Source organism: Corapipo altera, unplaced genomic scaffold (assembly GCF_003945725.1).
Source record: "Corapipo altera isolate COAL_440 unplaced genomic scaffold, ASM394572v1 44b, whole genome shotgun sequence".
Classification (NCBI taxonomy): Eukaryota; Metazoa; Chordata; class Aves; order Passeriformes; family Pipridae; genus Corapipo; species Corapipo altera.
The window spans coordinates 2,693,264-2,715,778 of NW_020884932.1; the positions used below are offsets into that span (position 1 = coordinate 2,693,264).

The 22,515-nt window shown below is 38.7% G+C and overlaps 1 protein-coding gene across 5 annotated transcripts in view; it reads left to right on the plus strand.

Annotated features, from left to right (window-relative positions):
* MYRIP (myosin VIIA and Rab interacting protein) overlaps positions 1 to 21,839 on the plus strand; it is a 211,475-nt gene extending 189,636 nt beyond the window's left edge. For 3 of the 5 annotated variants that reach the window (XM_027659501.1, XM_027659496.1, XM_027659498.1), the window contains 6 exons: positions 11,198 to 11,392; positions 15,406 to 15,567; positions 17,219 to 17,323; positions 17,419 to 17,479; positions 18,265 to 18,383; positions 19,029 to 21,839. In XM_027659501.1, the coding sequence (XP_027515302.1) occupies positions 11,198 to 11,392; positions 15,406 to 15,567; positions 17,219 to 17,323; positions 17,419 to 17,479; positions 18,265 to 18,383; positions 19,029 to 19,061 (675 nt within the window). In that variant the 3' untranslated portion in view covers positions 19,062 to 21,839. Of the gene's footprint in view, positions 1 to 5,000; positions 5,064 to 11,197; positions 11,393 to 15,405; positions 15,568 to 17,218; positions 17,324 to 17,418; positions 17,480 to 18,264; positions 18,384 to 19,028 lie in introns of all 5 variants that reach the window. The other 2 variants (XM_027659497.1, XM_027659500.1) reach the window with 2 other exon arrangements.
* The last annotated feature ends 676 nt before the right edge of the window (positions 21,840 to 22,515 follow it).

The following is a 22,515-nucleotide window of genomic DNA, read 5'->3' on the forward strand; positions in this document are numbered from 1 at the left end:
AATACTAGTTGTGGCTGTAAGAATCGTGACAATCTAAAATACAAAGACATGGCTAAACTCATAAAAGATGCAATATCTTTAAGATGAGTAGATGACATGTGAAGACAAGCATAGAAAATCTATTTTCAGGGAACCAGTAATTTTAGATGCCTTCAAAGCCATATGTCCTCCAAAGCAATATGCTGTCTCTTTAAGAAGCCTGATTTTTGGAGAATGCATATGTAGGGATTTACAGATCTTTCAGACTAGCACTCAGCATTCTTTATCAGAGACAGACTTCTGACCTGGTCATCAAGTTTCAAATTAGGCATACAGAAGCACTAATTATGAACCACTGAAAAGAGAGCTGGTGTGCCTACAATCTGCTTTGTGTTCCTGAACATAAATTAAATACTGTACTTTAGTCATCTTACTTATATTTTAGCGAAGTTACTTGTCTTTGTTTTCTTTAGTCTTCTCATAAGCTTATTCTGGAACACAGTAGCAACTTTAAATCACTGTGAATTTCTAGTTCTAGTACACCTCACTATAAAATAAAACTTAAAAAAAGTCTATTGTTTTTGAATCGTTGAAATTTAAGTACCTGGTGCTCATGAAAATCTGACTTTCACCTCTTGGCACCTTTAAAAATTTAGACTTCTGTTTATAATGGAAGCTGGGAATATCATGTAATCACACATTGAGCTGGTGCTTTTAAAATCTGATGCTTTTAATATTTAGTATATTAAGATCTGAAGCAATGGTAAAAATTGTCACAGCTTGAGTGGAGAATTAGCTTAAGTTGTTGGGAATTTATAGGTTCTCAGTTCTCACTTCAAACTGAACTTTTGTGTTGTATGTCTGTCTTTAAAAAACAAATTTGAATATGATGACCTTTGAGTTAATTATTTAGTTCATGTGGGGTACTTGAGGAATTTAGGTGGGATTAATTAACACAAGTTAATTTTGTGGCTTAGACTTAAATTTTCTTAGATTTCAGCACAATCATTTTCATTATTTCTCAATTTGTGTTTGCCTAAAATGTTCTTATGGAAATTCACAGCTCTTGTTTTAAAACAAACAAGTCCTACAGCAGACTTGTTTTTATGGAAAATATTTTGTGTTTATTACGCTACAGAAGTAGTTCATGGTCTTCCAGAGGTGTGCAGAGCCCTGAAAAGCCCATTTGTCTTAGTTGTGCAGTGAATAGCAGCTGTTTTCATCCAAAGCTGTGCTCAGGGCAGAGTTGGCCTTCAGCTCCTCTGCACTTTAGGTGTGAGCAAACCAAAATTCACACTTGTGCAACTTTGTCTTAGTGAAACATCTTGTACAAGCACAATGATTTGCACAGTTGTTTCTGTCGTGCTCATTTTTTTGTTGTTTTGTTGGGACCTTTATTTGTTTGTTTGTTTGTTTTGGTTGGGTTTTTTTCTTTTTTATTCACTCCCCCCAAACCCTAAACAAATGTCTGAAGAAAAAAGCAAAATGTAAATCCCTTTGGAAGTATCTTAATGATACCGATCCTGAGAGTGGCAAGCATGATAAATAGGATGTATTTAGTTCATGCTCTCCTCTGTCCATTCTCTTTCTCTTTTAATGCTTTCATGAAGATAAATAGGTTTGGTCTGTATTTCACAGTATATGCCAGAATTACATTCTAGAAGGCAATTTTGGCAGGCTGTGTTTTGAATGCATTCTATCACTGTTAGCACTTTATCAGAAGCTATAGAGATACTGTTTAAAAAACAGAATAGACCCTGCCAGTTTTGCAAATTGACCCATAGCATAAAAATTGAAGTAGTTGTTTAAACCTTGTGTTTTTCTTTTTTTTTTCTTCTATTTTGTTCTACAATTTGCTTAAGATATGCTAATGAGCAAGCGAGTTAAACTTCAGTAGTAATGTTGAGTTTCTCTCCTATTTGCATTAGCTGTGTGTGCTGTGTGTTTAGGAATTTCTTTTAATCCCTTTATGCATTTAGTTCTATTCAGAGAATCTTACAACCAAGGCTTAGTAGTTGTTTGTTGAAATTATTATATGACACAGTAGCTCTTTTCTGAATGACAACCTCTAAGTGAGTTTGTTAAGTAGCACAGTGGGATCCCGTTTCCTAAATGAAACCTCCTGAGTTTCTTGACAGTATGAATAATGGTATAAATAATCTTTCCATAAAATATTTATGCTTCCATTCTCTGTAAACATTTTCTTTCTCTTCGATTTTATAAAGCTTTATTTTGGGAAAGGTTTGTCCTACAAACAACATTTTAATGTGAATTTGTGCCAGAGGCCTATATTCTTTGATCCAAGTACATCTTACATTTTTCACCAGGTAAATTAGCACTGTATAGCTACTGGTATAATGAGATTGACACTTGCTAGAAAGTCTGCCTGGCCTCTCTCTTTAGCAAGAGCAGTAGCCAGTAGCTGTGAATGTGGGTGCATGTTACGGCAGCAGCAGAGACAGCCAGCTCCCTAGTATGGTGTATGCTGGTGCCTGTGCCTGGAGCTGGCCTTGGAGAGGGTGGCCAGTGCTCAGGAAGGGAGGTCAGGTAAGGGAGGGCTCATGGGACTTGGTCAGTGGAGAAGTATATGCTCACAACCTTGATGGAGCTGGAGAATGGCGTTGGACATGCACATGTCAGTGAATCTCTCCTGTGTATCACAGACCTGTTAAAGCATCACAGTAGGGTAATGTTACACCCTACAGCAGTACTAAAATAATAAGACTGAGCCTGTGTGTCCTGGTGGCTGGACTTCTGTTAGTCATTTGTGCTGGTGCATGCACTGCCCTCAAAAGAGCATGATGCTGTAGTTTCTGTGATCGTTATCTTGCAACTCCCTGAACTCCTGGCTATTTTGGCTGGTTTGTTGGTCCGGGCAGAGGTTAATAGGAAACTGCCATCCAGCTTCATATGCTGGAAGCTTTAGAAGTGTCTGAGTAAAAGTTCCTAAGGGAGTCAGAACCTCATGGATCATTTAAGCAAGAAAACATAATAGTGTAAGTATAGTAGCCTTACTACATTGCTACCAATATGATAATAATGCTGAAAAATGTAGTAAAGTGATATCTTCCTGGGTGAACAGCTTAGAAGATATTTATGTGTCTTTTGTTTCACATTTTTGTATGCAAGGTGCTCAGACTAATTCTTGTGTTTTCATGGATCATTTTTTATGTTAATTATCTGGGCAGTCTCCTAAAGTCCAGGGTTGAAAACTGAATGTCAGCATCATTGTAAAAAGTGATCTCTAAGGTTTATGAACTGCAGATAATCTATGCACAGGACTTTGAATGACAGCAGAGAAAAAAAAGATTTTGGTTCAGGAAGGTGAAACAGTGGCTTTTTTGTCTAAAAGAGGTATGGCACAATAATCTTCAAATTGGGCTAATAGATCCAAAGTTTTAAGTTCTTAATTTAAGAAAGCAGTCAAGTATATGTTCAGTTTTAAACTGAAGATTAAGTGGTTTGCTGGATAAAAATCCCATTTAAGATGTTTCTCCCATGTATTAGTTATCACTCTTTAGTATGAAATATGAAGTTGATCCTAAGTTTATTTTGTCAAAATCTGAGTCTTTGGTTTCAAGAATTGAGACCACAAGCATTTATTTTTTTTAAAGTTTTGAAAAGTGAGCAGTGATGTTTGTGGTCCTTCAATTCTGACACTTTCTGGGCTCAATATAGTTGCATAAATAGTGATGTAGACAGACCATCTGAGATGCCTTAGAGTGTCCCACAGGGCCTTAAGCTGCTAGTCCAGAGCAAAAATGCATCTCCCAGATCCATATCATATTTGACAGTGCTGTTTCAAAATCCTCACATACTTCAAGCTGTTTCAAATTGCACTTTGTCTGTGTTTGAGTGACTGAGTCAAAGCCCTGTGGAATCTACCAGGAGAAGTAGAAACTTCTGGTGAAACTTCAGCTGGCTTCACACAGGAAATGCAGTGTCTTTGTCAAGCTTTCTTTCTATAGTCTCAATTTTGATACTTACGTGCATGAACACCCAAGCCAGCTCTGTCCAGCATGCATGCAAGGGGAATCTCCTTCACTCCTCTGATCACCAAATATTTATTTACTTAGGGAGAAAATGTACCAGCCATTTTTCAGGTACAGTTGCAGAAAATCAGTGAAGACTAGTGTAAACTGCTGGAAAAAAATAGTGGGAAAATAGACTGGAACAAAAAAATTACTGTTTTCTTGTCTTCTTTTGTAAGCTGCCCAGAGACTTGGCACTGAAAGTTGAGGTCTTTCAGATATAGCTGGAAGAGTTTCAAGGAAGTGCTGCTTCTCAGCTGGAAGATACTTCTGTCCCAGCACAGCCAACAGGGTAACTGTGGTTTGTGTCATTATTTCAAGGCAAAACCAGTCAGTTTAGTTTAAACAGGCCTATGTAAATTAGGGGGATTATGGTAAGCCTACTGACTGGTCACTGAAGAGTACTACTTTGAAGGGTTTTACTTGTTTGTTTTGGGACAGTGAGTCCAGGAGAGGGACAGCAGCAAACAGTAGGAAGTGATTTGGCACAAGACATCTTACTTAATTTAGCCCAGGTGTTTCCCACATTAGCATCTGACTGTAGCCTAAGTGAGGTACAGACCCTTTTGTAAGTAGGAATACCACAGTGTCCAACTTGGAATCATGTAGACCCCAAAATTGAAGATAGCTGGCTTTTATTCTTCTTAACACTGCTGCAAAAGTATTTTTCCATTGCTAGTGCCACTTTGTTTTGTGATGGTGGAAATCACTATTTTCCGTCTGCTTCATGTGTGATTTGCAATATCTGTCTTAATGAAGTCTTTTATTCTAAATCCCACAAATAAAAATAAATTAGGCATTGCTTTGTTTTAAATATATTACTAATATATGTAAAATCTAAATTTTATGGTATTTTATTCTTGGTAGTTTCTTTATCCTTGTTGTTTATCCTAAAGTTCCCTGTAACTCTTAACCTATATAAATGTTAACCTCTGTAGCTGTTAATGTAACTTTTCTGCCTTTTTATTTAACTGCTTTCCCACTATTTAGGAAAAACAAAAGGCTTTTGATCTTCATTTAAAGCTGCAGTTTTTATCCACTGTATTGCAGCAGGTGAGAAAGCTTTGTTTTGTCTATGTCTTCTTACATCTCTTATGTAGTAAGAGATGCCATAAAGTGATATTGAGGGTTTCCACATTTCCCAACCAACATTCTCAAACTCATAATGTTTTCCTGGAAATATCAGGCCTGAAAAATCATACCTTTTGGCCACAATCAATAATCATTGCAGAAAATTACTTTATAATCACATCTAGCCATATGACAGGAGCAATGAGCATGAAGTAAACATGTGGAGCAGACTGGCTCTCTTGTTTGTCTTTGTGATGAGAATTTGGTTTTATCAGTAGAGAAGAACACAAGACAAAGATACGGTGTATGATCTTTCTATTCTCATGTACTCACCTGTATTAAGAAATCTGGAAGGAAATTTTCTGACCATAGCGGTCTTCAAAAATCTTTCTAAGCTCCCAATTTAAAAAAAAAAACCAAAACCCTTAATTCATTGTAGAGTTTGTACACGGTGAGTAGATATTTTCTTACTTTGCTGCTAGTGTCTGTTGCTTCTCGTTCTTCTAGGTGGAAAGAGAATTCATATTCTATGCTATTTGAGTCTCAGGTTATGAGGATCAGATATTAAAACAGATTTTCATTATATTCCCTGAGCAAACATATGCTTATATTTTAAAATACATGCTATTTTTAGCATGTCATATATCATTCTCTCCATCATAAAATAAGAATCACTTTTTAGTGTCAAAAGTTGATGCTTAATTTAGCAAAACACTTCTTCTTTCAACTTTTTCTTTTTTCCTTACTTTCAGATTTAAATTTTGTTCTATGAATTTTAATCATCTTTTCATTATCTTGGTCTTAGTTTGTAAAAATGTCAAGGGCAATTTTAAAGTGAAATTACTTTTCCATTTGTGCAATGTCATCAGCCTTTGTCCATTGTGGATTTTATAATGTAAATATATCCATTTTCAACTTAGCCCATAATATTTCACCTCTTGAAAAATCACTTCCTTTCCCATGATTATAGGCAACTTGTCTCTAGAAATAAAGCATTACAAATTAATAGGCATAACATCTGTAACTACATTAGGATAGTGGATTGAATTAGTAAAAATATAATATTCATAGTTACCTAGCACAAAGAGAGGCTGTGTTTCTCTGTGTTGTACTTTGGAGAATGTCACTAGAATAATAGCTCTCAGTCTGTGAGAGAATTATTTTTGTAAAAGAGTGCCCATAAATGAAGACATTGACATTAAAGGTCAAGACCGGAAGTCTTAAACTTGCACAGAAGAGTAATTCCTTAATATCCTAGTTTATCATAGTATACTTGTCTTCCATCAAATATCAAGGCAAATTTTAGCTTTTTTTTTTTTTTCCCACAGTCTTTGTGGTAATGAGTGGTTACCACTCACTTTTAGGAAAAAGATCTTTTGAAGGTCAGGTTTGATGAGCTGGACATTGATGTCTCTGTTCCTCCCACACTGTGACTTGTGTCTCAGACCTTGCTTGCCTGTGAAGGACTTTTGTTGGGCTTTTCAGGGCCTTCTCAAAGCTGTACAATGAACTCCCATAGGGTGGGGAGATGAGGGAGGCAGGTTTGGGGATTTACTTTTGTTGTCATCAGGCTTGGATTCAGTCAGGTTACTCTGAAAGGACAAATTAATCAGTGGCAAAGCAAAACTTGACTTCTCCCCAGCACCTCTCAACTCCCTGCAAAAAAATGGGGGATATCAACTGCACAACAGGCACGCGACTCAGAGCGTGATATAATGCCTGGAGACTGGAGATAAAAATGATTGCACCACAAGCAATCAAGAATGGGGACATTATGCCAGGGCTGCTAGTGATGGAAAGGTGTTCTTGCTCTGCTTCTTGATCTAACTGTTGCTGTCACTGCTCTCTGTTGAATTGCAAGTCACTGCCTACCATGCCAGTTTAAAGGAACCTAGAGATGACATAATGTTATAGTAGCAGAAAAAGAGAAAATGCAATGTGGAAAAAAAATAGTACAAGTGATGGAGAACTTCACTATTGTAAGAGCAGTAAAAATAAAAGCAATAATGTTCATGCTAAGGAAATGATGTGAAAATGTCCTAGGCTGCTGAGATGCATATGAGGACTTAATGCTCCCCTTGTAGCTACAAACTTGTAGCAGTTTGGACATTTACATTGCTTTCATTTTATCATCCTGCTGTCCTTCAGTTACTCATCATCCTTTGTGCAAGAATGTAAAATAATAGTCTATAAAACACCTTCCATTGTAGCATGCTTGAGTAAAACAACAAAGGAAATACTGGCAGCATCAGCAGGAAAAGGAAAGAAAGAAAGAGAGCAGAAGGGAAGGGGAAGTGGCTAACAGCAAGAGGTAGCTTAGACCACTGAAACACAATCTTCTCAGAACAAGAATCCTTTCCATCTGTCAAATAACACACAGAAATGACAGTAAAGAAGTTTTCCAAGATGTTTGTTATATTCAATGCACACATATATGTATATGTGCTTGCACACACAGACTTTTTTATTATTTCATTGGTTTTAAAAATCAACCACAAAGAACTCAGGGAAATTGAGCATCTCCTTTTGACTGTGTCTTTAACATATTTGTGACCATGGGCATTAATTATCACGAAAAGGATAAATGCATGTTTTCCTCATTTCATTAAACTCTTAGTCTCAAATTCAGTAAAAAAAAATGAAATTCTCGTAATTACTAGAAACATTCCAACTTGGATCTGCTGAATTGATTTGATTGGGGAGGAGTGGTGTTAATTCAGAAGTAGGGTATCACTGTTGAAATCAGAATGCATCGCAGGGTTTCAAGAACAATGGTTGCATTTAGCTTTTCTGTGCTAGATATTTGTAATAGAGATTGTTTCCTGCATCTACCACATCCCCATTAGTTCTCTGACCTGCTTGACAAGGAAGGTCTTCATCATGGCATAACAGCTGTCCTTCTGAATCACTTAGACATGTTAATAATGACCTTTCCTGCAAGGGCTAGATAAATTAGCAAAGAGCAATTTGAAATGTCCACCTACCAGGATGATCTTGGTGTGCGTGTGCCTGTGAATTTTAGGTGATTTTTATATGATCTCATAAATCCTAAGATTGACATGGGTGGGAGGGGAAAGGATTGTGAAGTATTAAAACCTGGGACATGTTTTATTTTTTATATTATTTTTTTAATTTATTTTGGTTTTTTCCCCTTACAGGTGTTAAGTAATTATATCTAGAGTACCCCACTAGATTTGCAAACTGACCATGTTGGAACATGAGCTGTTTTAACAGCTTTTGACAGTTGCTCAAAAAAGAGGCTAAAAAGCAGGCAAAACCATTAACTGAATATCCAGTCTTTCCAATTTGAGAACCCTTGAACTACCCACGTGTTGATTTTATGTTTCCCTCAGGGAGATATTAATCTCTTCTTACTTCTCTGTAAAATACAGCCCAGGTACAGCTGAATTCTAAATTCGTTTTAGCAGAAAATTTTCACAAATGTTAGATTTAAATACATTGAAATATTGCTTGTGGTCTTAAGTTTTGGGAGATCTACTCTCCAGATATATTCTAAGGAAAATCAATTTTGCTTGCCATGTATTTCTTTTCAGTGTTTAAACTCTAATCCTGTATCTTTGTTATACTTTAAAAGCAGATGTTTCACAAGCTTAAATTAAAAAGCTTTAATGTTGTGACTCCTGTGTCTAGATGCTTGCAGGCTGGGATAGAGATACATTCAGTGATGCCCACACTTTAAGAACATTCATCTAGTTGCCTTATGCAGTGTTTAATGGGAAGCAAATCTTCAGTTTTAAAAATGGAACTGTGTCCGCCACTAAGAACTTACCTCAAAATTCTAGAAAAGCTAAAAATCACATTTCTGCACCTGCAGAGGTTTAGACTGGACTTCAGGAAGCATTTCTTCACTGTTGAGTTGATCAAACACTGGCTTCCTAGAGAGGTGATCAATGCCCAAACCTGTCAGTGTTTAAGAGGCTTTTGGACAATGTCCTTAACAATGTGCTTTAACTTTTGGTCAACGCTAAACTGGTCAGGTGGCTGGACTAGGTGATCACTGATCATCTTCCAAATGAAAAATAATCTATTTTATTCTGTTCTTTCCTGTTGAGCTTTTTTTCCTCTATCCATTACCTATTGAGAAGGTAGGGTATTTTTTACTAAAAATCTTGATTTCACAAAGATTTCTATCTTTGTGTAAAGACCACAAAGATTTCTATCTTTGTGTAAAGACCACTTTACCTGGAAAAGAAAAAAACCTCTTTTGTAGTAACTAGTCTGTAAAAATGCCAATATGTATTCTCATGTTCTGGTATAAAACCACCTCTTTCTAATTTAATTTAATATTTTTTGGAAATCCATCATTAACTACAAAGGATAATAAAAATTTAAGAAATAATGAACACTAGAGTAAGGCTACAGTTCGTGAAATGGAGAACATACACCAGTAAAGATGATGAAGAAAATGTAGTGTCTGGCCTTTATCCTTTTTTTTTCCACTACTCACAGAATAGAATAAGAATTAGGTACTTGTAGAAGCAAATAATAAAACAAAGTAATATTGATTTCCTCTTCTGTCCTATAAAATTATTGATCTGTTTTTAACCTAATTGGCTCTTGTGAAAATAAATGGAAAAAACAGTAGGCTATTTATGGGGTTCAAGTATTTTTTCTCAGTAAGAGAGTCCTAAGCCTGCTCGTTCAGGGCTCTGTTGGCTGTCCTAACAAGCTAAAGGTCTGAGTGCTGTAGCATACTGTATTTGCTTTGTTCTTCTTCTCTTTAATCTCATGTTTCTAATTATTTCTTGTAATTCAGAGAAGGTACATTGCTAAAGATGTCTTAATATCTTGATACACAACAATTGAGTACCTACTGTTAAAAAAGTAGTTTGTCAGTGAAAGTCTTATCTAACATAAAAATGGACAGCTGATTAAAGGAAAGAGATAAAAGAGGTTTTCCAGTTTAGCCCACCAGAGTTTGTGGGAATCAAATGAACGTTATTTCTCCTATATCCTGCCTATAGATATTTTTAATCAGTTATACTTTCCTGTACTATATAATTTACTACATAGAATCCAAAGACTGTCTGTTACCTCAGTGTGGATCTGCAGATATTTTGTTTGTGAGAAAATTTACAGATGGTTGGGCCCCTAATTCACATGCATAAGTGTTTGCAGGTTTGAGGAATTAATTAAACTTTTGGTCTAAACTTCCCACACTTTCTTTTAGGCAAAGCAGCATTATATATTCAGTGACAGTATTTGTATTGGCTTTGACAAGCTTTGGCTCGATCTCCGAGCTGTATAGTTTGGATGTTGAGCCTGGTGCCTGAAGATATATCATATGAAATTTTATTGCCATCGGAAGTTGTCCTGAAGCTTAAGGCTATGTGAGAATCAGAATCAGGATAGTTAATTACAAATTACAAGTAAGAAACAATGATAAAAAAAAGTTTGCAACTGTTTCAAAAAATGGATAAAGCTGCATGCTTTTCCTTCGTATTTGATATAAGTTATTTCATAAATATTTTTTTAAAAAGGTAAATTGAAATTTTTAAAAAACAAAGATACAAGTGTTTACACACTTATAGCTCAAATTATGGTTATTTGGGGTGATCATTTAATTCATAGCAAGCATTTTAGCAAAATGCTGTCCTCATAAGGCTGCTGAAGATCACTGTCCCATGTTTGCATCTGCAGTGCAATAGCTCCTGGGGATACAGAGACAGATGATTCCAGATGACAGACATCTGTTTGCCAGTATCCAAAAAGGAAAACTGTGTTTTAAAACCTGTTTAAAACACTATTGCAAAACCAGCTTTATCTAGCTCATTTGGATTTTAAAGCTGGATATTTGTGTGCTCCTTTGGGATAAGATTTGGACAATCCCTCCTGTAGAGTTTTGTTGTAAAAGAACTGCATGTGTATGTTATTTTGCATGCTGTAGCAGTGTGCATATGTGAAAAGGGGAGGGAGGAAAAGAGAAGTAGATTCCAATACCATTAGATGGTTCTTGTCTCTGTTTGAAGCAGTTAACCGTGGATACGGTTTTAGCATGGCTAAAGCTGTGGCTGTTAGCAAGATGATTTATATCTTACTCCTCTGTGCTAATTTAATGCTATTGTTTTCTCTGTCTGCTCTTGTAAACAAAACAGAAGTACTCTGCTGTCTCTCTCTGCAACATATCTACAGAAGTCCTGAAAGTCATCAATGCCACTGAAGAACTAATAGCAGAATCCACCGATCCCTGTGATTTCCCAGATGACATTCAGGACAGAGGAAGAGGGACCCTCCCACTGGGTACAGACCCTGTCAGACTTGATGAGCAGCTCACCACACTGGAAGAAAACGTAAGAACATGAGTCAGTATGTGAAAGAGTCACATGTGTGAGTGAGTGTGCCTGTGTGTACGCACCAGCTTGAAAGGGAAAGCACACGAGCAGCATCAGTGGATGTTCAAAATTAATCTGAGGTTATTGAACAAATACACAAACAGAACAAAAAATCCAATTTCAACAGGTTCTTAGCTGTGCTGGTGGGTTTATGCATACCTTAAAATATTGTGGGGAGGGGAAGTTGGATGCTTTGGTGCTTACAACTAAATGTAGAATCTCTATCTCAAAAGTTAACTTAAGCCCTCCGAACCTCTGTGGCTGTGCAGCTGTGCCATGCCTGGCTGAAACCACACGTCTCCCAGTCTCAGCACAACCTCATTATTCCAAGGGTAGGTGGGGAAAGCATGTCCCCAGCCACACAGAGATGTGGAGAAGCTCTTCCTCACCCCACACATCCCCAGCACACTGTGCTGAGTACCCAGGGAGCTGGAGCTCCTTGCTACACTGTTAGAAAGTAGGCTGGAGAATCTGAATTAAACAAACTTTTGTTTGGCCACATCCAAATCATCCATCCTTTTTCATGAGTCCCCTGCCATCTGCAGGAGAAAGTATGGTGCTGAATCTTAGGGGGAAGTCACTACCCATTGGAAATTTTTATGCATCCATTTTTATAACCTCTCCTTGCCACCTCTGCTCAACCTTACCAGGCATCTCACTGTGCCAGCTGAAGTGCTCCTGCTCCTTTTCACTCCCACATGCTGTCCTGGGTGCTGGCATCTCCTGCCCTCCCTCATGGGGCACAGAGCCACCTGAACCTGCCCCACTATGGAGCTTTCCGTGCAGTGTCCATGCTCCTCGCCCCTCTCTGAGAGGAAAATTCAAAACAAACAAGCAAAACAGGCTTGGAAGCCCTCCCCAGTGGGGCTGAGAGAGCAGGAGAGCAGGATGTGTCCAGGAGAGGCTGGATGTCTGGCAGCTCAGATATGGCCCTCTGCAGAATGATAAAGGCTTCCCATAGCAGTTGCTGCTCTAGTGCCTGGAGAAGGGGGTACCTGAGCTTGTGGGAAGCGAAGTACCTTCCTTGTGCCACCTACCATGATATCCATGTCATTGTTACATGAGAGATGCACCCTAACAGCAACTTCTAGCTGACTTTAGTTAATTTTTTTCAGAATAATGGAAGTAGATGAGTAGATGGAGATTTTTCTCTCCCGTGAAATACTAAAGTGTCCTAGCTCCAAACACCACAGAATTCATCTGGCAGGAGAGTGAATATGGAATGAAAATTCAAGTTCAGGCTGAACCACATCTTTAGAAAAACTAAGAAATTCTGCAGTACAGAGAGCAATTTGGGAAAATCTGCTCCCACGTTTTTTTTCTGTAGAGAACTGTGTTGTAAACAATCTTAAGGTGCTTTCCCCCCACACATACTTGCACTCTGACAATTCCTCAGATCTGTGTCGAGCTTTGGCATCTCTGGTGCTGTGGCCCCTAGTCATTCATTTGGGTCAAGCATTTCTCACTGAGCAGAGAGCAGGCACGGAGGCAGAGCATTCCTTGCTTTGGTGTTGCCCTCACTGCAGCATGTCTCTCAGCTCCCTGCAGAATTCATAAGGTATCCAATTTAGCCTTGCTGTGTCCCCACAGTACATCTTTCTGTCACACATGGGACATGAAGTAGGTGGCAAGAACTTCTCAGCTTCAAGATTTCACCACCACACTCCATGGCAGAGTTAAAGAGCCTTTAGAAATTCAGGAATCCATGATTTTTCCCATTGCAGCTGGAGCCAGACCTACATGCAGCACATCATCTTTGCAGCAAATTCTGGAAGAGGATCTGTTCAGAGATCAGAGACACTGTTCATTTTTGCTCTCTCTATTATGGGGACTGTGCATGCATCAGTGTGGAGAATGTAGGGCCACCTGTACCCACACAAGGTTGGATTTTAGTGGAAGTTGTACATAAATGGTGTTAAAAAAAATTTCCACCATCTGAATGTGAATGTATAAATAGGGGCATCATTTAGGGGAGTCCTGCAAGGACACCATTGCTCTTGGGAAGTGCACCAGTTGTTCAGATAAAGAGAATATTCTTTAGAAAAATCTTTTCTCTAGATCTAGATGGAAAAGTTTCATTAAAATTTAACCAATGTAGGGACTGAGCGAGTTACAGAAACATTGATGACCTTCCTTTCCTACATTTTTCTATCAGTTCTACTTTCTTTAGATTTTTTTTCCCCTCTTGAAAAGTATGTCTTACTTTGCAGAGATTTTTTGTATAGCATTTAAATGCAACTTTTCTTTAATTTTTTTAAGATGCTTCTGTTCAAAATGTTTATTCTTCTTCTTTCTCTAAGCTTTTAGATGTGACAGAGAAATTTTTTAAAAATTGCCTTTTAATCTGAAGTACCTGTGGTATGTCATACCACAAAGATGTATCATTTAAATGAATGGGAAGAATAATTAGAACCCACAAAACCAGGATCGTTTTCTATTTAAATCAGCATGTTAACTTTATGGACCACCTGTGTCTCCAGGTACTCAGCAAAAATGTTAAATGAGATTACTTATTTGTTCTAGGTACGTTTTCCAAAGATTTCATGCCTGCAGTTAGCCTGTGTTCTTACAAGATGCAATTTGTACAGATATAGTGAATTTGTTTCTTAGGAAAGTCACATGCATGAAAAAAACCTATCTACATTTATGCCTTGAAACAACTGATACAAAGGGAAAAAACACTTTTGCAAGCAATTAAGAAACAATAATGAAATAGAAAAATAATAAAAAGTAAACAATTCAATTTTAATCTGGTCATTCTTCAGCCCTTTTGATCCATAAAGTCACAGCATGGCCAGAAATTGTTTGAATACCTGTTATGTCAAAGGACTGCATGATCTAGGAATTGTGGGCAGATACAATGAATGAAGTGAAAGACATGTATGAAATGAAGGTATCGGCTCGAAGATCTGCTTTAGATTCTGTTTGCTTGCCCCCCGAACAATAGAGCATAGACCATGTTTAATTAATTTGTAGCAACACAGTCTTTACTGCTGTTACAGTTAGCGAGGCTGCCACTGTGGAAAATCAGAATATATATTTCATTTCCACTGTGCTGTTACCAGCCTCATGGAAACAATCTCTTGGCTAACTAGTAAATAGGCAGAAAGTACAGTATTTTCACATGGTTCTGTGCAGTCTTAAGCACAGATGTCAAAAGTTAATGCTTGAAAATTACCCTTTTCTAAACACCAGAGACCTCCATCCAGCTGTGTACCTTAGATTTCTTTGTGAAATAAAAGAAACAGTAAAATGCAGTATATCGTGAATTATTGCTCTGAGGAGCTGAATGGAAAATGAAACCTTTAGCTGTAGTTATCATAGGTGTCCTAGGCAGATCAAAATATTAAAAGTTGTTTGTTTTTAGAGAAGAACTCTAAATTAGCAAGTCAGTAATTCTGTCTTATCTGGCCCAGATAAGTCTATTGATCCTCCAAAGATTCACTAAAAGGCCCAGGAGGTGGAAAGGATTTGGCTGCTGTATATTTGGGTGAGAGCAGTATGGGAAGGAAAACATGTAAGCACAGTTAGACTATAAGAAGTTAGTAATTATGTGCTGCTGAACAGTTATTCATGCACCTTTGATTGCCAGAAGACATTAGGCATGTTTTAATAAACGCAGCTTTATATGAGGTGTGATCTGTTGATTTTCCCTTATAGACATAGGGGGTTTGTTATGCAATTGAATATCAATAATTTCAACTTTTTTCTTTGCTGATCAATCTGGAACAAATATGTTTTGGAATAGCATTGTAGCACCTATGAAATTTGTAATGGAGCCACCTCATTCCTCCCTTCTCTTTGTGGGTGTGTGTGTTTCAGATTATTCCCCCATGCCTTTCTTCTGTCAGGTAAGTCTCCCTGTAGTGGGTTAGCAAGCAGGGAAACTCAAAGGTATCATGGAAAATGCAGTCTGATCAAACCTTCATGCCTACAAAACATTGACATCTCTCCCTGCTTTGGCCCTGCAGGTGTACCTGACAGCCAGCACGGTGTACGGGCTGGAGGGGCAGCTGACCAACCTGGAAGACGCCGCACGCAAGATCAACAGTGTTACTGAAGAATCTGAGCTGGCCGATCTGGAGGATCAGGTGGCCACGGCAGCTGCCCAGGTTCATCATGCAGAGCTTCAGGTGAGGACAGCAGCTCCTCCCTATCTGCAGTTTTCCCACTGCCTTGCCTAGCACTCACCGCACACACTTACTTTGAATATTCTTTTGTACTGCAGTGGTCTGATGATTTAAGGAATGTGACTGCATCACATGAGCTGAGCAAAGCATAACTGAGATGTGTAACTCAGCCCAGGCAGATGTACTCTGTTTGTTTGTTTCTTCCCTCAGCTTTTTTTTGGACACAGGAGTGCAGCAGCCTGTTATTGCAATGCTAACACTGAACAACTCCTTGCTGCCCAGCAGCTCACGTGGTGCACTCTGTGTCATGTGTGTGGCTGTGGTCAGGCTGCAAATACAGTCATAGGCAGTTTATCTAATCAGCAAATCATAAAGCACTTCCCAAAAGAAAACAGTGTTGGCAGCTTTCTATTGACAAAGGCCAATGCCAGTCAGAGGCTGAGCCAAGCACAGGGCCTAGCACTTGCAAGCCTACCTTGGGATGTAGGCGCTAAGCACCACACATCCCAGCCAAAAGGCACTAGCTTTTGTGGGATGCAATCTAGCATCACTCTAGCAGGTTCCAGAAGTTCTAGGGCTCAGAAGAACACATCGTGATCTGGTGCTAAAAGCTGAACAAGGTAATGCTGCCAGACCTCAGGGTGCTGACACTGCTTGCAGGTCACTGCCAGTGATTTCACTGACTGGTCTGTATCCAGCAGGACACCCTGAACTGCCTGTGACAGGGTCTAATAGGAAGTAGCTGATGATTTTACTCAACAGAAGCATGCTCAATTCAGGACTGAGCAATAATCTGAGAGTCTGACATCTCCCTGATGCCAGAAGTGCATTGTCACACTAGTTGGCAAACTGGCAGTGATGTTTTGTTGGCTTTGGTCATTATTTTATAAATCTGTTAACGAGGTGACCGGTGAGGAGGAGAGAAGCCTAAGATATGCAAGGAGGATGGCAAAGAGGCCAATGGAGGGTCTTCTGCAGGATGAACAGCTTCAGGTGTCGTTATGAATCAGGATTCAGATTATATGTCTGACTTCTTTGATACTTCTTTCCCTTTTGTCAACACTTGTTTCCACTACTCTTGATATCAGACTACTTTCCCCCAAGCAATTTGTTTTCCATTCAGTGTGTGCCTGCATGCTTGTGTTTAATATACATATACATTTAAATTATAAATATGTAAGATCAAATGTTTAGATTTTGTGACAGAAGATGTACTTTGCATGAAATTAAATTTGAGTTAGGAAATGTGTCCCATGAAGTCATTCTTTGAATGTAGCCTTTGAAAAACACAGTTTGAATGAAATCGTGATTATGCAGCTAAAGGTAACTGGGAGATGGCAGATGCAGGTTTTCTCTCCTCCTTTCTTTTTTTCCTCAAAAGGAGTAAAATGCCTCTTCCTTGGATTCACAAGGTAGGTTGGATTGTTCTTTTACTCCATCTTTACTAACAAATTAAGCCCCTTTTAACATCAGGACTAAAGAATTCAGGGAAGTGTCAGAATTGCTGAAGAAGTTAGCCATCTGTTTATATTTTTTTAATAAAGAGGATTTGACTGGGGGTGGGTTATATTTTAGTAGTGGCATCCACAGTAATTTTAAAACTTCTTTTCCCCCCTCCCCATCTGTCTGTCTCTCTCTTTTATTTTCTTTGAAGATTTCAGATATTGAGAGCAGAATATCAGCTCTCACTGTTGCAGGCTTGAACGTGGCTCCCTGTGTTCGCCTGACAAGGAAACGGGATCAAAAGCAAACAAACCAGGTGCCAGAACATTATGTAGTATTCAAAAATACATTGGGGAAATCTTGCCTCTTTTTCTATAATGGAGTTGAGTAATGCATATGTGTTATTTACAGATGCATACAATAGACACATCAAGACAGCAGAGGAGAAAACTTCCAGCTCCACCAATAAAAGGTGCGCTTCAATTATTATGTACATTAGAGAGAGAGACTCTCTTTATAAGGTTCAATATAATGTATGGTTCAGCAAAGTAGGGGAAAGATTGCGCTACAAAATCAAAGCCTAAATATATCCATCCTCCTCATTTTCCATTGTCCTTGCATTATACAGTATACCCATTTGTCATATTAAAAAACATCACCACTTGCTCTTCAGTGAGAGTTGTGACAGTGGCAAAAAAATAGAAACAGAAGCAGAAGGCTGGAGAAAGAAAATGAGGAATGCTGAATACTTGCAAGAGGCATGCTGCCCCTCCAGCATGCCTGGAGTTAGTTTGTGACACCCAAGTGATCACAGTGACCAAAAGCCAATTGCCACCCTCCAAAATCCACCACTTTCTTAAAGCCTGTGTTTGCTAATTTCAGTCCATATGATGTGGCTCAGCAATGTTCCTGGTATGTTATGCAATGGCTGTGAATTTGCTTTATAAAATAAAGTGTTTTTTTTATGTTTTCTCCTTTGGGTTTGTTTTTTTTAAGCCCCATGGTGCGTTATCTCTGACACTTCTAGGACTCGATTCACCTTGCATTACTCTTTTGTAATTCCACAGATTGACACAGCCTCAAACTTTAATAAATTTGGAGTACCACAGCCTGCTGTTTTTAATTTAAATTAAATCCAGTTTCCTCATACATCTTAGGGGAAGTTTTATCTCTCTGGAAGCTGTGACTCTTCATAAGTACTTTTACATCTGCTTCAATCTCTTATGTGAAAAATCTCCCTTTTTGTATCTTTCTCAGGTGAAACAATAGATGGTTCTCCAGTTACCACTGTCAGAACGTTTAACAGAAACTTCATGCTTCAAGGATCTCTAACACAAAGAACTAAAGAGAGGAAAAGCACTGCCAAGGACTTAATGGTAAACAAATGTTTTTAAAGCTCTGTTAAAAGCAGTAAATAGAGAGATAGCAGTATGTGTGTAGGCAGCTATATTTCACCATCTTCACAAAACATCTCTTGATAGTTTGAGGAAAAAAAAAATAGAGACAGCTGAGGCAGCTCTAAAGAAATCTGACCAGTGTCCTGGAAGATGTACACCATAGTATAGCAGCTCCTGAATGTCAGCCTGTGAAAATGTACCTGGCCGCCACCTCTCCAGGAATGTGCTACCCTTACTTTTAAAAAAATAAATAAATTAGTGGTCCCCTGCAATTCAGACTTCTGAAACAGACCCTCACAGAATCAGCTGCACACTGTAACTTGCAGGTGAGAGTCACCTTGATTCTCACTAATTGTTGAGAAATGTTCCGATGTTATCTAAGTGGAATTTAAGAGGTAGTTAGGCCAAGCATTGCTCTGCAGGATTTGAACAAATAGGCTGCACTAGACAGCTGTCAATCATTTCTTCTATAGCAGCCATATAGAGATAAAGGGAAAAAACTGATTGTTCTGAAGCAGTCTGGCACTGGATATATGAGAAGGGGAAGGACCTGGCTCTACAGAGCTTTAGCAGGCTTGTTTTGTGTTTCACTCATGTTTTCTGTCCTGTCCTTCTCTGTTCTAGGAACCTGCTATAGGATCTGCTGTGATGTACTAAACTTACACTTCCCTACTGCCAATAACACACTGCCTAAGGCTGTACACTAGAGTGCCTTTACTTAACAGCCATTGCGTATGTCCAGCTGAAAATGGACCCTCAAGAACCCACAGAGCCTCAGTTATAGGGCTTCATTTGGATACCTCACTGAGAAAGCTGTCCAAGTCTTCAGCATTGTGGTCTGCTACAGGAAACTCTGCCTTAAAGTTCTCGCAGGACTCTAGACAGGATGCTGAGTTTCAAAAGCAAGGCTCCACATTTTAAGATGCACTTTTTCTCCCTATTGATTGTACTAAAGTATGTTGTCTTTAAACTGCAGTATGTTTTTGTACACTCAATCAGTCATAATTATAGGCCAAATTATCTGCCAAAGCAGACCTGTGATCCATATTTGCTGGCCTCTTACTATTCACGTAGGCATCCGTCTTGTTGAGCAATAAGAACAACTCTGTGCAGTGTGTGCCGCTTTTCAGCTGCATGGTGGGTGTGGAGAATCAGTGTACCTAGCTCTGCTCCCAGGGAGTCAGTGGAAGTTTTGAGAGGGTTTGTAGGAGGAGATGTGACGTGCAAAGTTTTCTCTGTTCGCTGAGGGTACGTTTGGCAGATTGAATGCTCTAGAGCTAGGTAAATTGCTCTTGGCAGCATGGGGAGCATGGATGTCATGTTGAACCATGAACTGGTGGCCACACATGTGGACCAGATGTCTGTTGAGTTACAGTTCTGGTGTCTGGAAACATCTGAACACTGTTGTGAAACCAACACCTCTGTATGTCTTGTTCTTCTTGGTAGCATTGTCCACTTGATGGTGGCCAACCACGCTGTAGTTCAGAATAAATTTTGTCTAAACCTTTAAGATTGGAAAAAGAAAGTAAAAGTGTTGTGGATGAGATCTCTGCTGACTGACTGGTGGTTGTAGGGTGACTGCAGCCTGTAAGAGTTTCCTTTCTAATGTTCCCTGGTGTTTCTGAGAAGGGGGCAAATGTAGCCCAGACATCTCTTCCTTTACTAGTCTGTAGCCAACATAGAGTAGCTGAGTCCTGTTGCTGGTGCCACATGTACCCCACTACCACTGGACCACTCTGAATTCAATTGTGAATAGTAATATTTCTTCTTTCATTTCTTGAGACCTTTAAATTGAGTCAAACTGGAAGACCCTTGAGCAGAAGTCCTGGAGGAATATGCTGCTTACAGGGTGTTCCTCTCACCCCCCTGGGGAAGGGTGTTGCCAGTTCATGGTATTTTATGCTCTGAAGAATACAAAGGAGGTAGTTAGAGGAGGTGATAAGCCAGTGAATCCTTTGCCTTCCACACAAGTGGCAGAGCAGGTACCCAAATGCAGACAGGGTTGGCATGAAATGTGCTGTGAAGAAGGGCACAGGCTGGCAAGTTCCACCTCAGCACTGAGGAGTGGTTAGCTCTCCAGGGAGCGCTGGGTACCAGGAAGGGAGGAGGGTTCCTTCTTTCCCTGGGCTCCCAGTGAACACCCACAGGCAGAGTGTCACATACAGCAGGAAAGCAGTCCTCCCAGACACCAGGCCATGAAATGTCTGTGGTTAGGCAAATATGAGCAAAACTGGGCAAACTTCCTGACTAGGCTGCATTTAGGGGGGCAAGTGGGGAAGACAAGGAATGGCTGGATAGGTTGGTTGGAAAAATGGTTCCAGATGCAAATCTGCTACCCACATCTGACATCTAGCTTGTCAATACTCTGATGTCCAGCTGCATGTAAGGAACCCTTGGAATAAATACAACCATCTTCCCACCTAGAATACATAAGCGTCATTCCATCCCTTCAAGGAATTTCCATCTGCCCAAGATCTGAACCAGTGTGTTCATTCTGGGTGAAATTAGGCCTTCTTTTACTCTCACACAATACTAGTTCTCTAAAACTGGTTTGCACAGATGTGAGGGCAGAATTCGGCCCACTCTGTTTAATATATAAATATATACATAAAACAAATAGATTTTATTTATATATGCAATCCAGTAAAGGAGATTAAACAGAGTAGGATGCCTAGTAATTTTTTTGTTATTCAGTCTTCTCCTCCATTGACTGTTCTCGTGTATGTATACAATACATTCCCAGGTTCTGGTTTATGCAGGTATGCGTGTTATGAAATGTCATTAATGGTGGTTGGTCTGCATATTTGTTTAATAAATAATAACTAATATTGTGTATGTAATATCAATACAGAAATTACTAATTTTAATAGAATAATTCTTTGGCTTTTGTTCTGTTAGTGTGATTTAAACAAGCCAATGAAGTTTGGAATAGGTTGTTTTCCTTAAGAGGCATGAAAAGCAACTATTATCGTGTTACAATGTTAAAATATTCAGTCTTCTTTGACAGAAAAATGTGTACTGTGTAGGCATTGCAAAAAAAAAAATTCAAAAAAATCCCACCTGCTCTAAGGCATTTGAATTTTTACAAATGTTTATTGTGCCAAATACGTGCAAAGATATAATTTACTGTTTTAAAAAAATCATAAAAACATATGTTATAGCACACAAAGAATTATTTTGTCATCAAGTGATTTCAATCTTTAGTGTTAATATTTATAATTAGATTAATTTTTATAAATGAGAATATTTTAATGGGTAAAATCAAGACTATATGATCTATTTGATTAAGTCTGAGTGAATATTAAGCTTGCCTTGTTGTTGTTATCTGCATACTCACCAAGAATTATATGTCAAGAGAAATTATAAAAGAGTAAAAGCGATTTATGAAAAGAATGCCTTTTCAAGGACTTGATTCATAAAGAAAAACAAAAAGTTCTTCTCTGTGGTTTCAGTTTATGTGCACCTTGGCCAGGAAGCGTGCAGAACACACAGCCACACATGGTGCTCAGGTGCTGCCTGTCTACAAGTGACACGGTCACACCTGGGAGATGGGCATCTCCACAGAGGTACCGGGGTTTGCCGAGGGGAAGGGGACACGTTCAGTTCAGACTCCCTTCTTTAGGGCTGGGGTGAGAGGAATCGTGTCAGGAACATGTGATGGTTAGCCTTCTCTAAAACATCAAGTCTGTTAGGTGAACTACCATCCCAAACAGTTTCTCAGGTGGAATTTCTTTAACTCTCTTTGGGATTGCTACAAAATCTGAGCAAGAACCCTGCCAGTAACCTTAATCTCATATTTCCAAAGCCCTGTGCGATAAATGCTGATCAAAATAATTATCAGTATATCTTCTCTACCATGAAAGAATTCATTAAAACCAGCATGTTTTAAGTAACACTTTGGGTCAGCAGATATGTTGTATTATAAATGGTAGTAAGTACCTTATTATAATAAAAATCCATCCATTGCTGACAGACCATTTGCAAAGAGAAAAAAAAGGTTAAGATATCTGCAATGGTTAATTCAATCACTGTTCAATTTTAGTAGTAATTCTAACAAAGCACAACTAGAAGCGAAAGTTCATTCTACTTTGTTGCAGAATGATTCATGGCC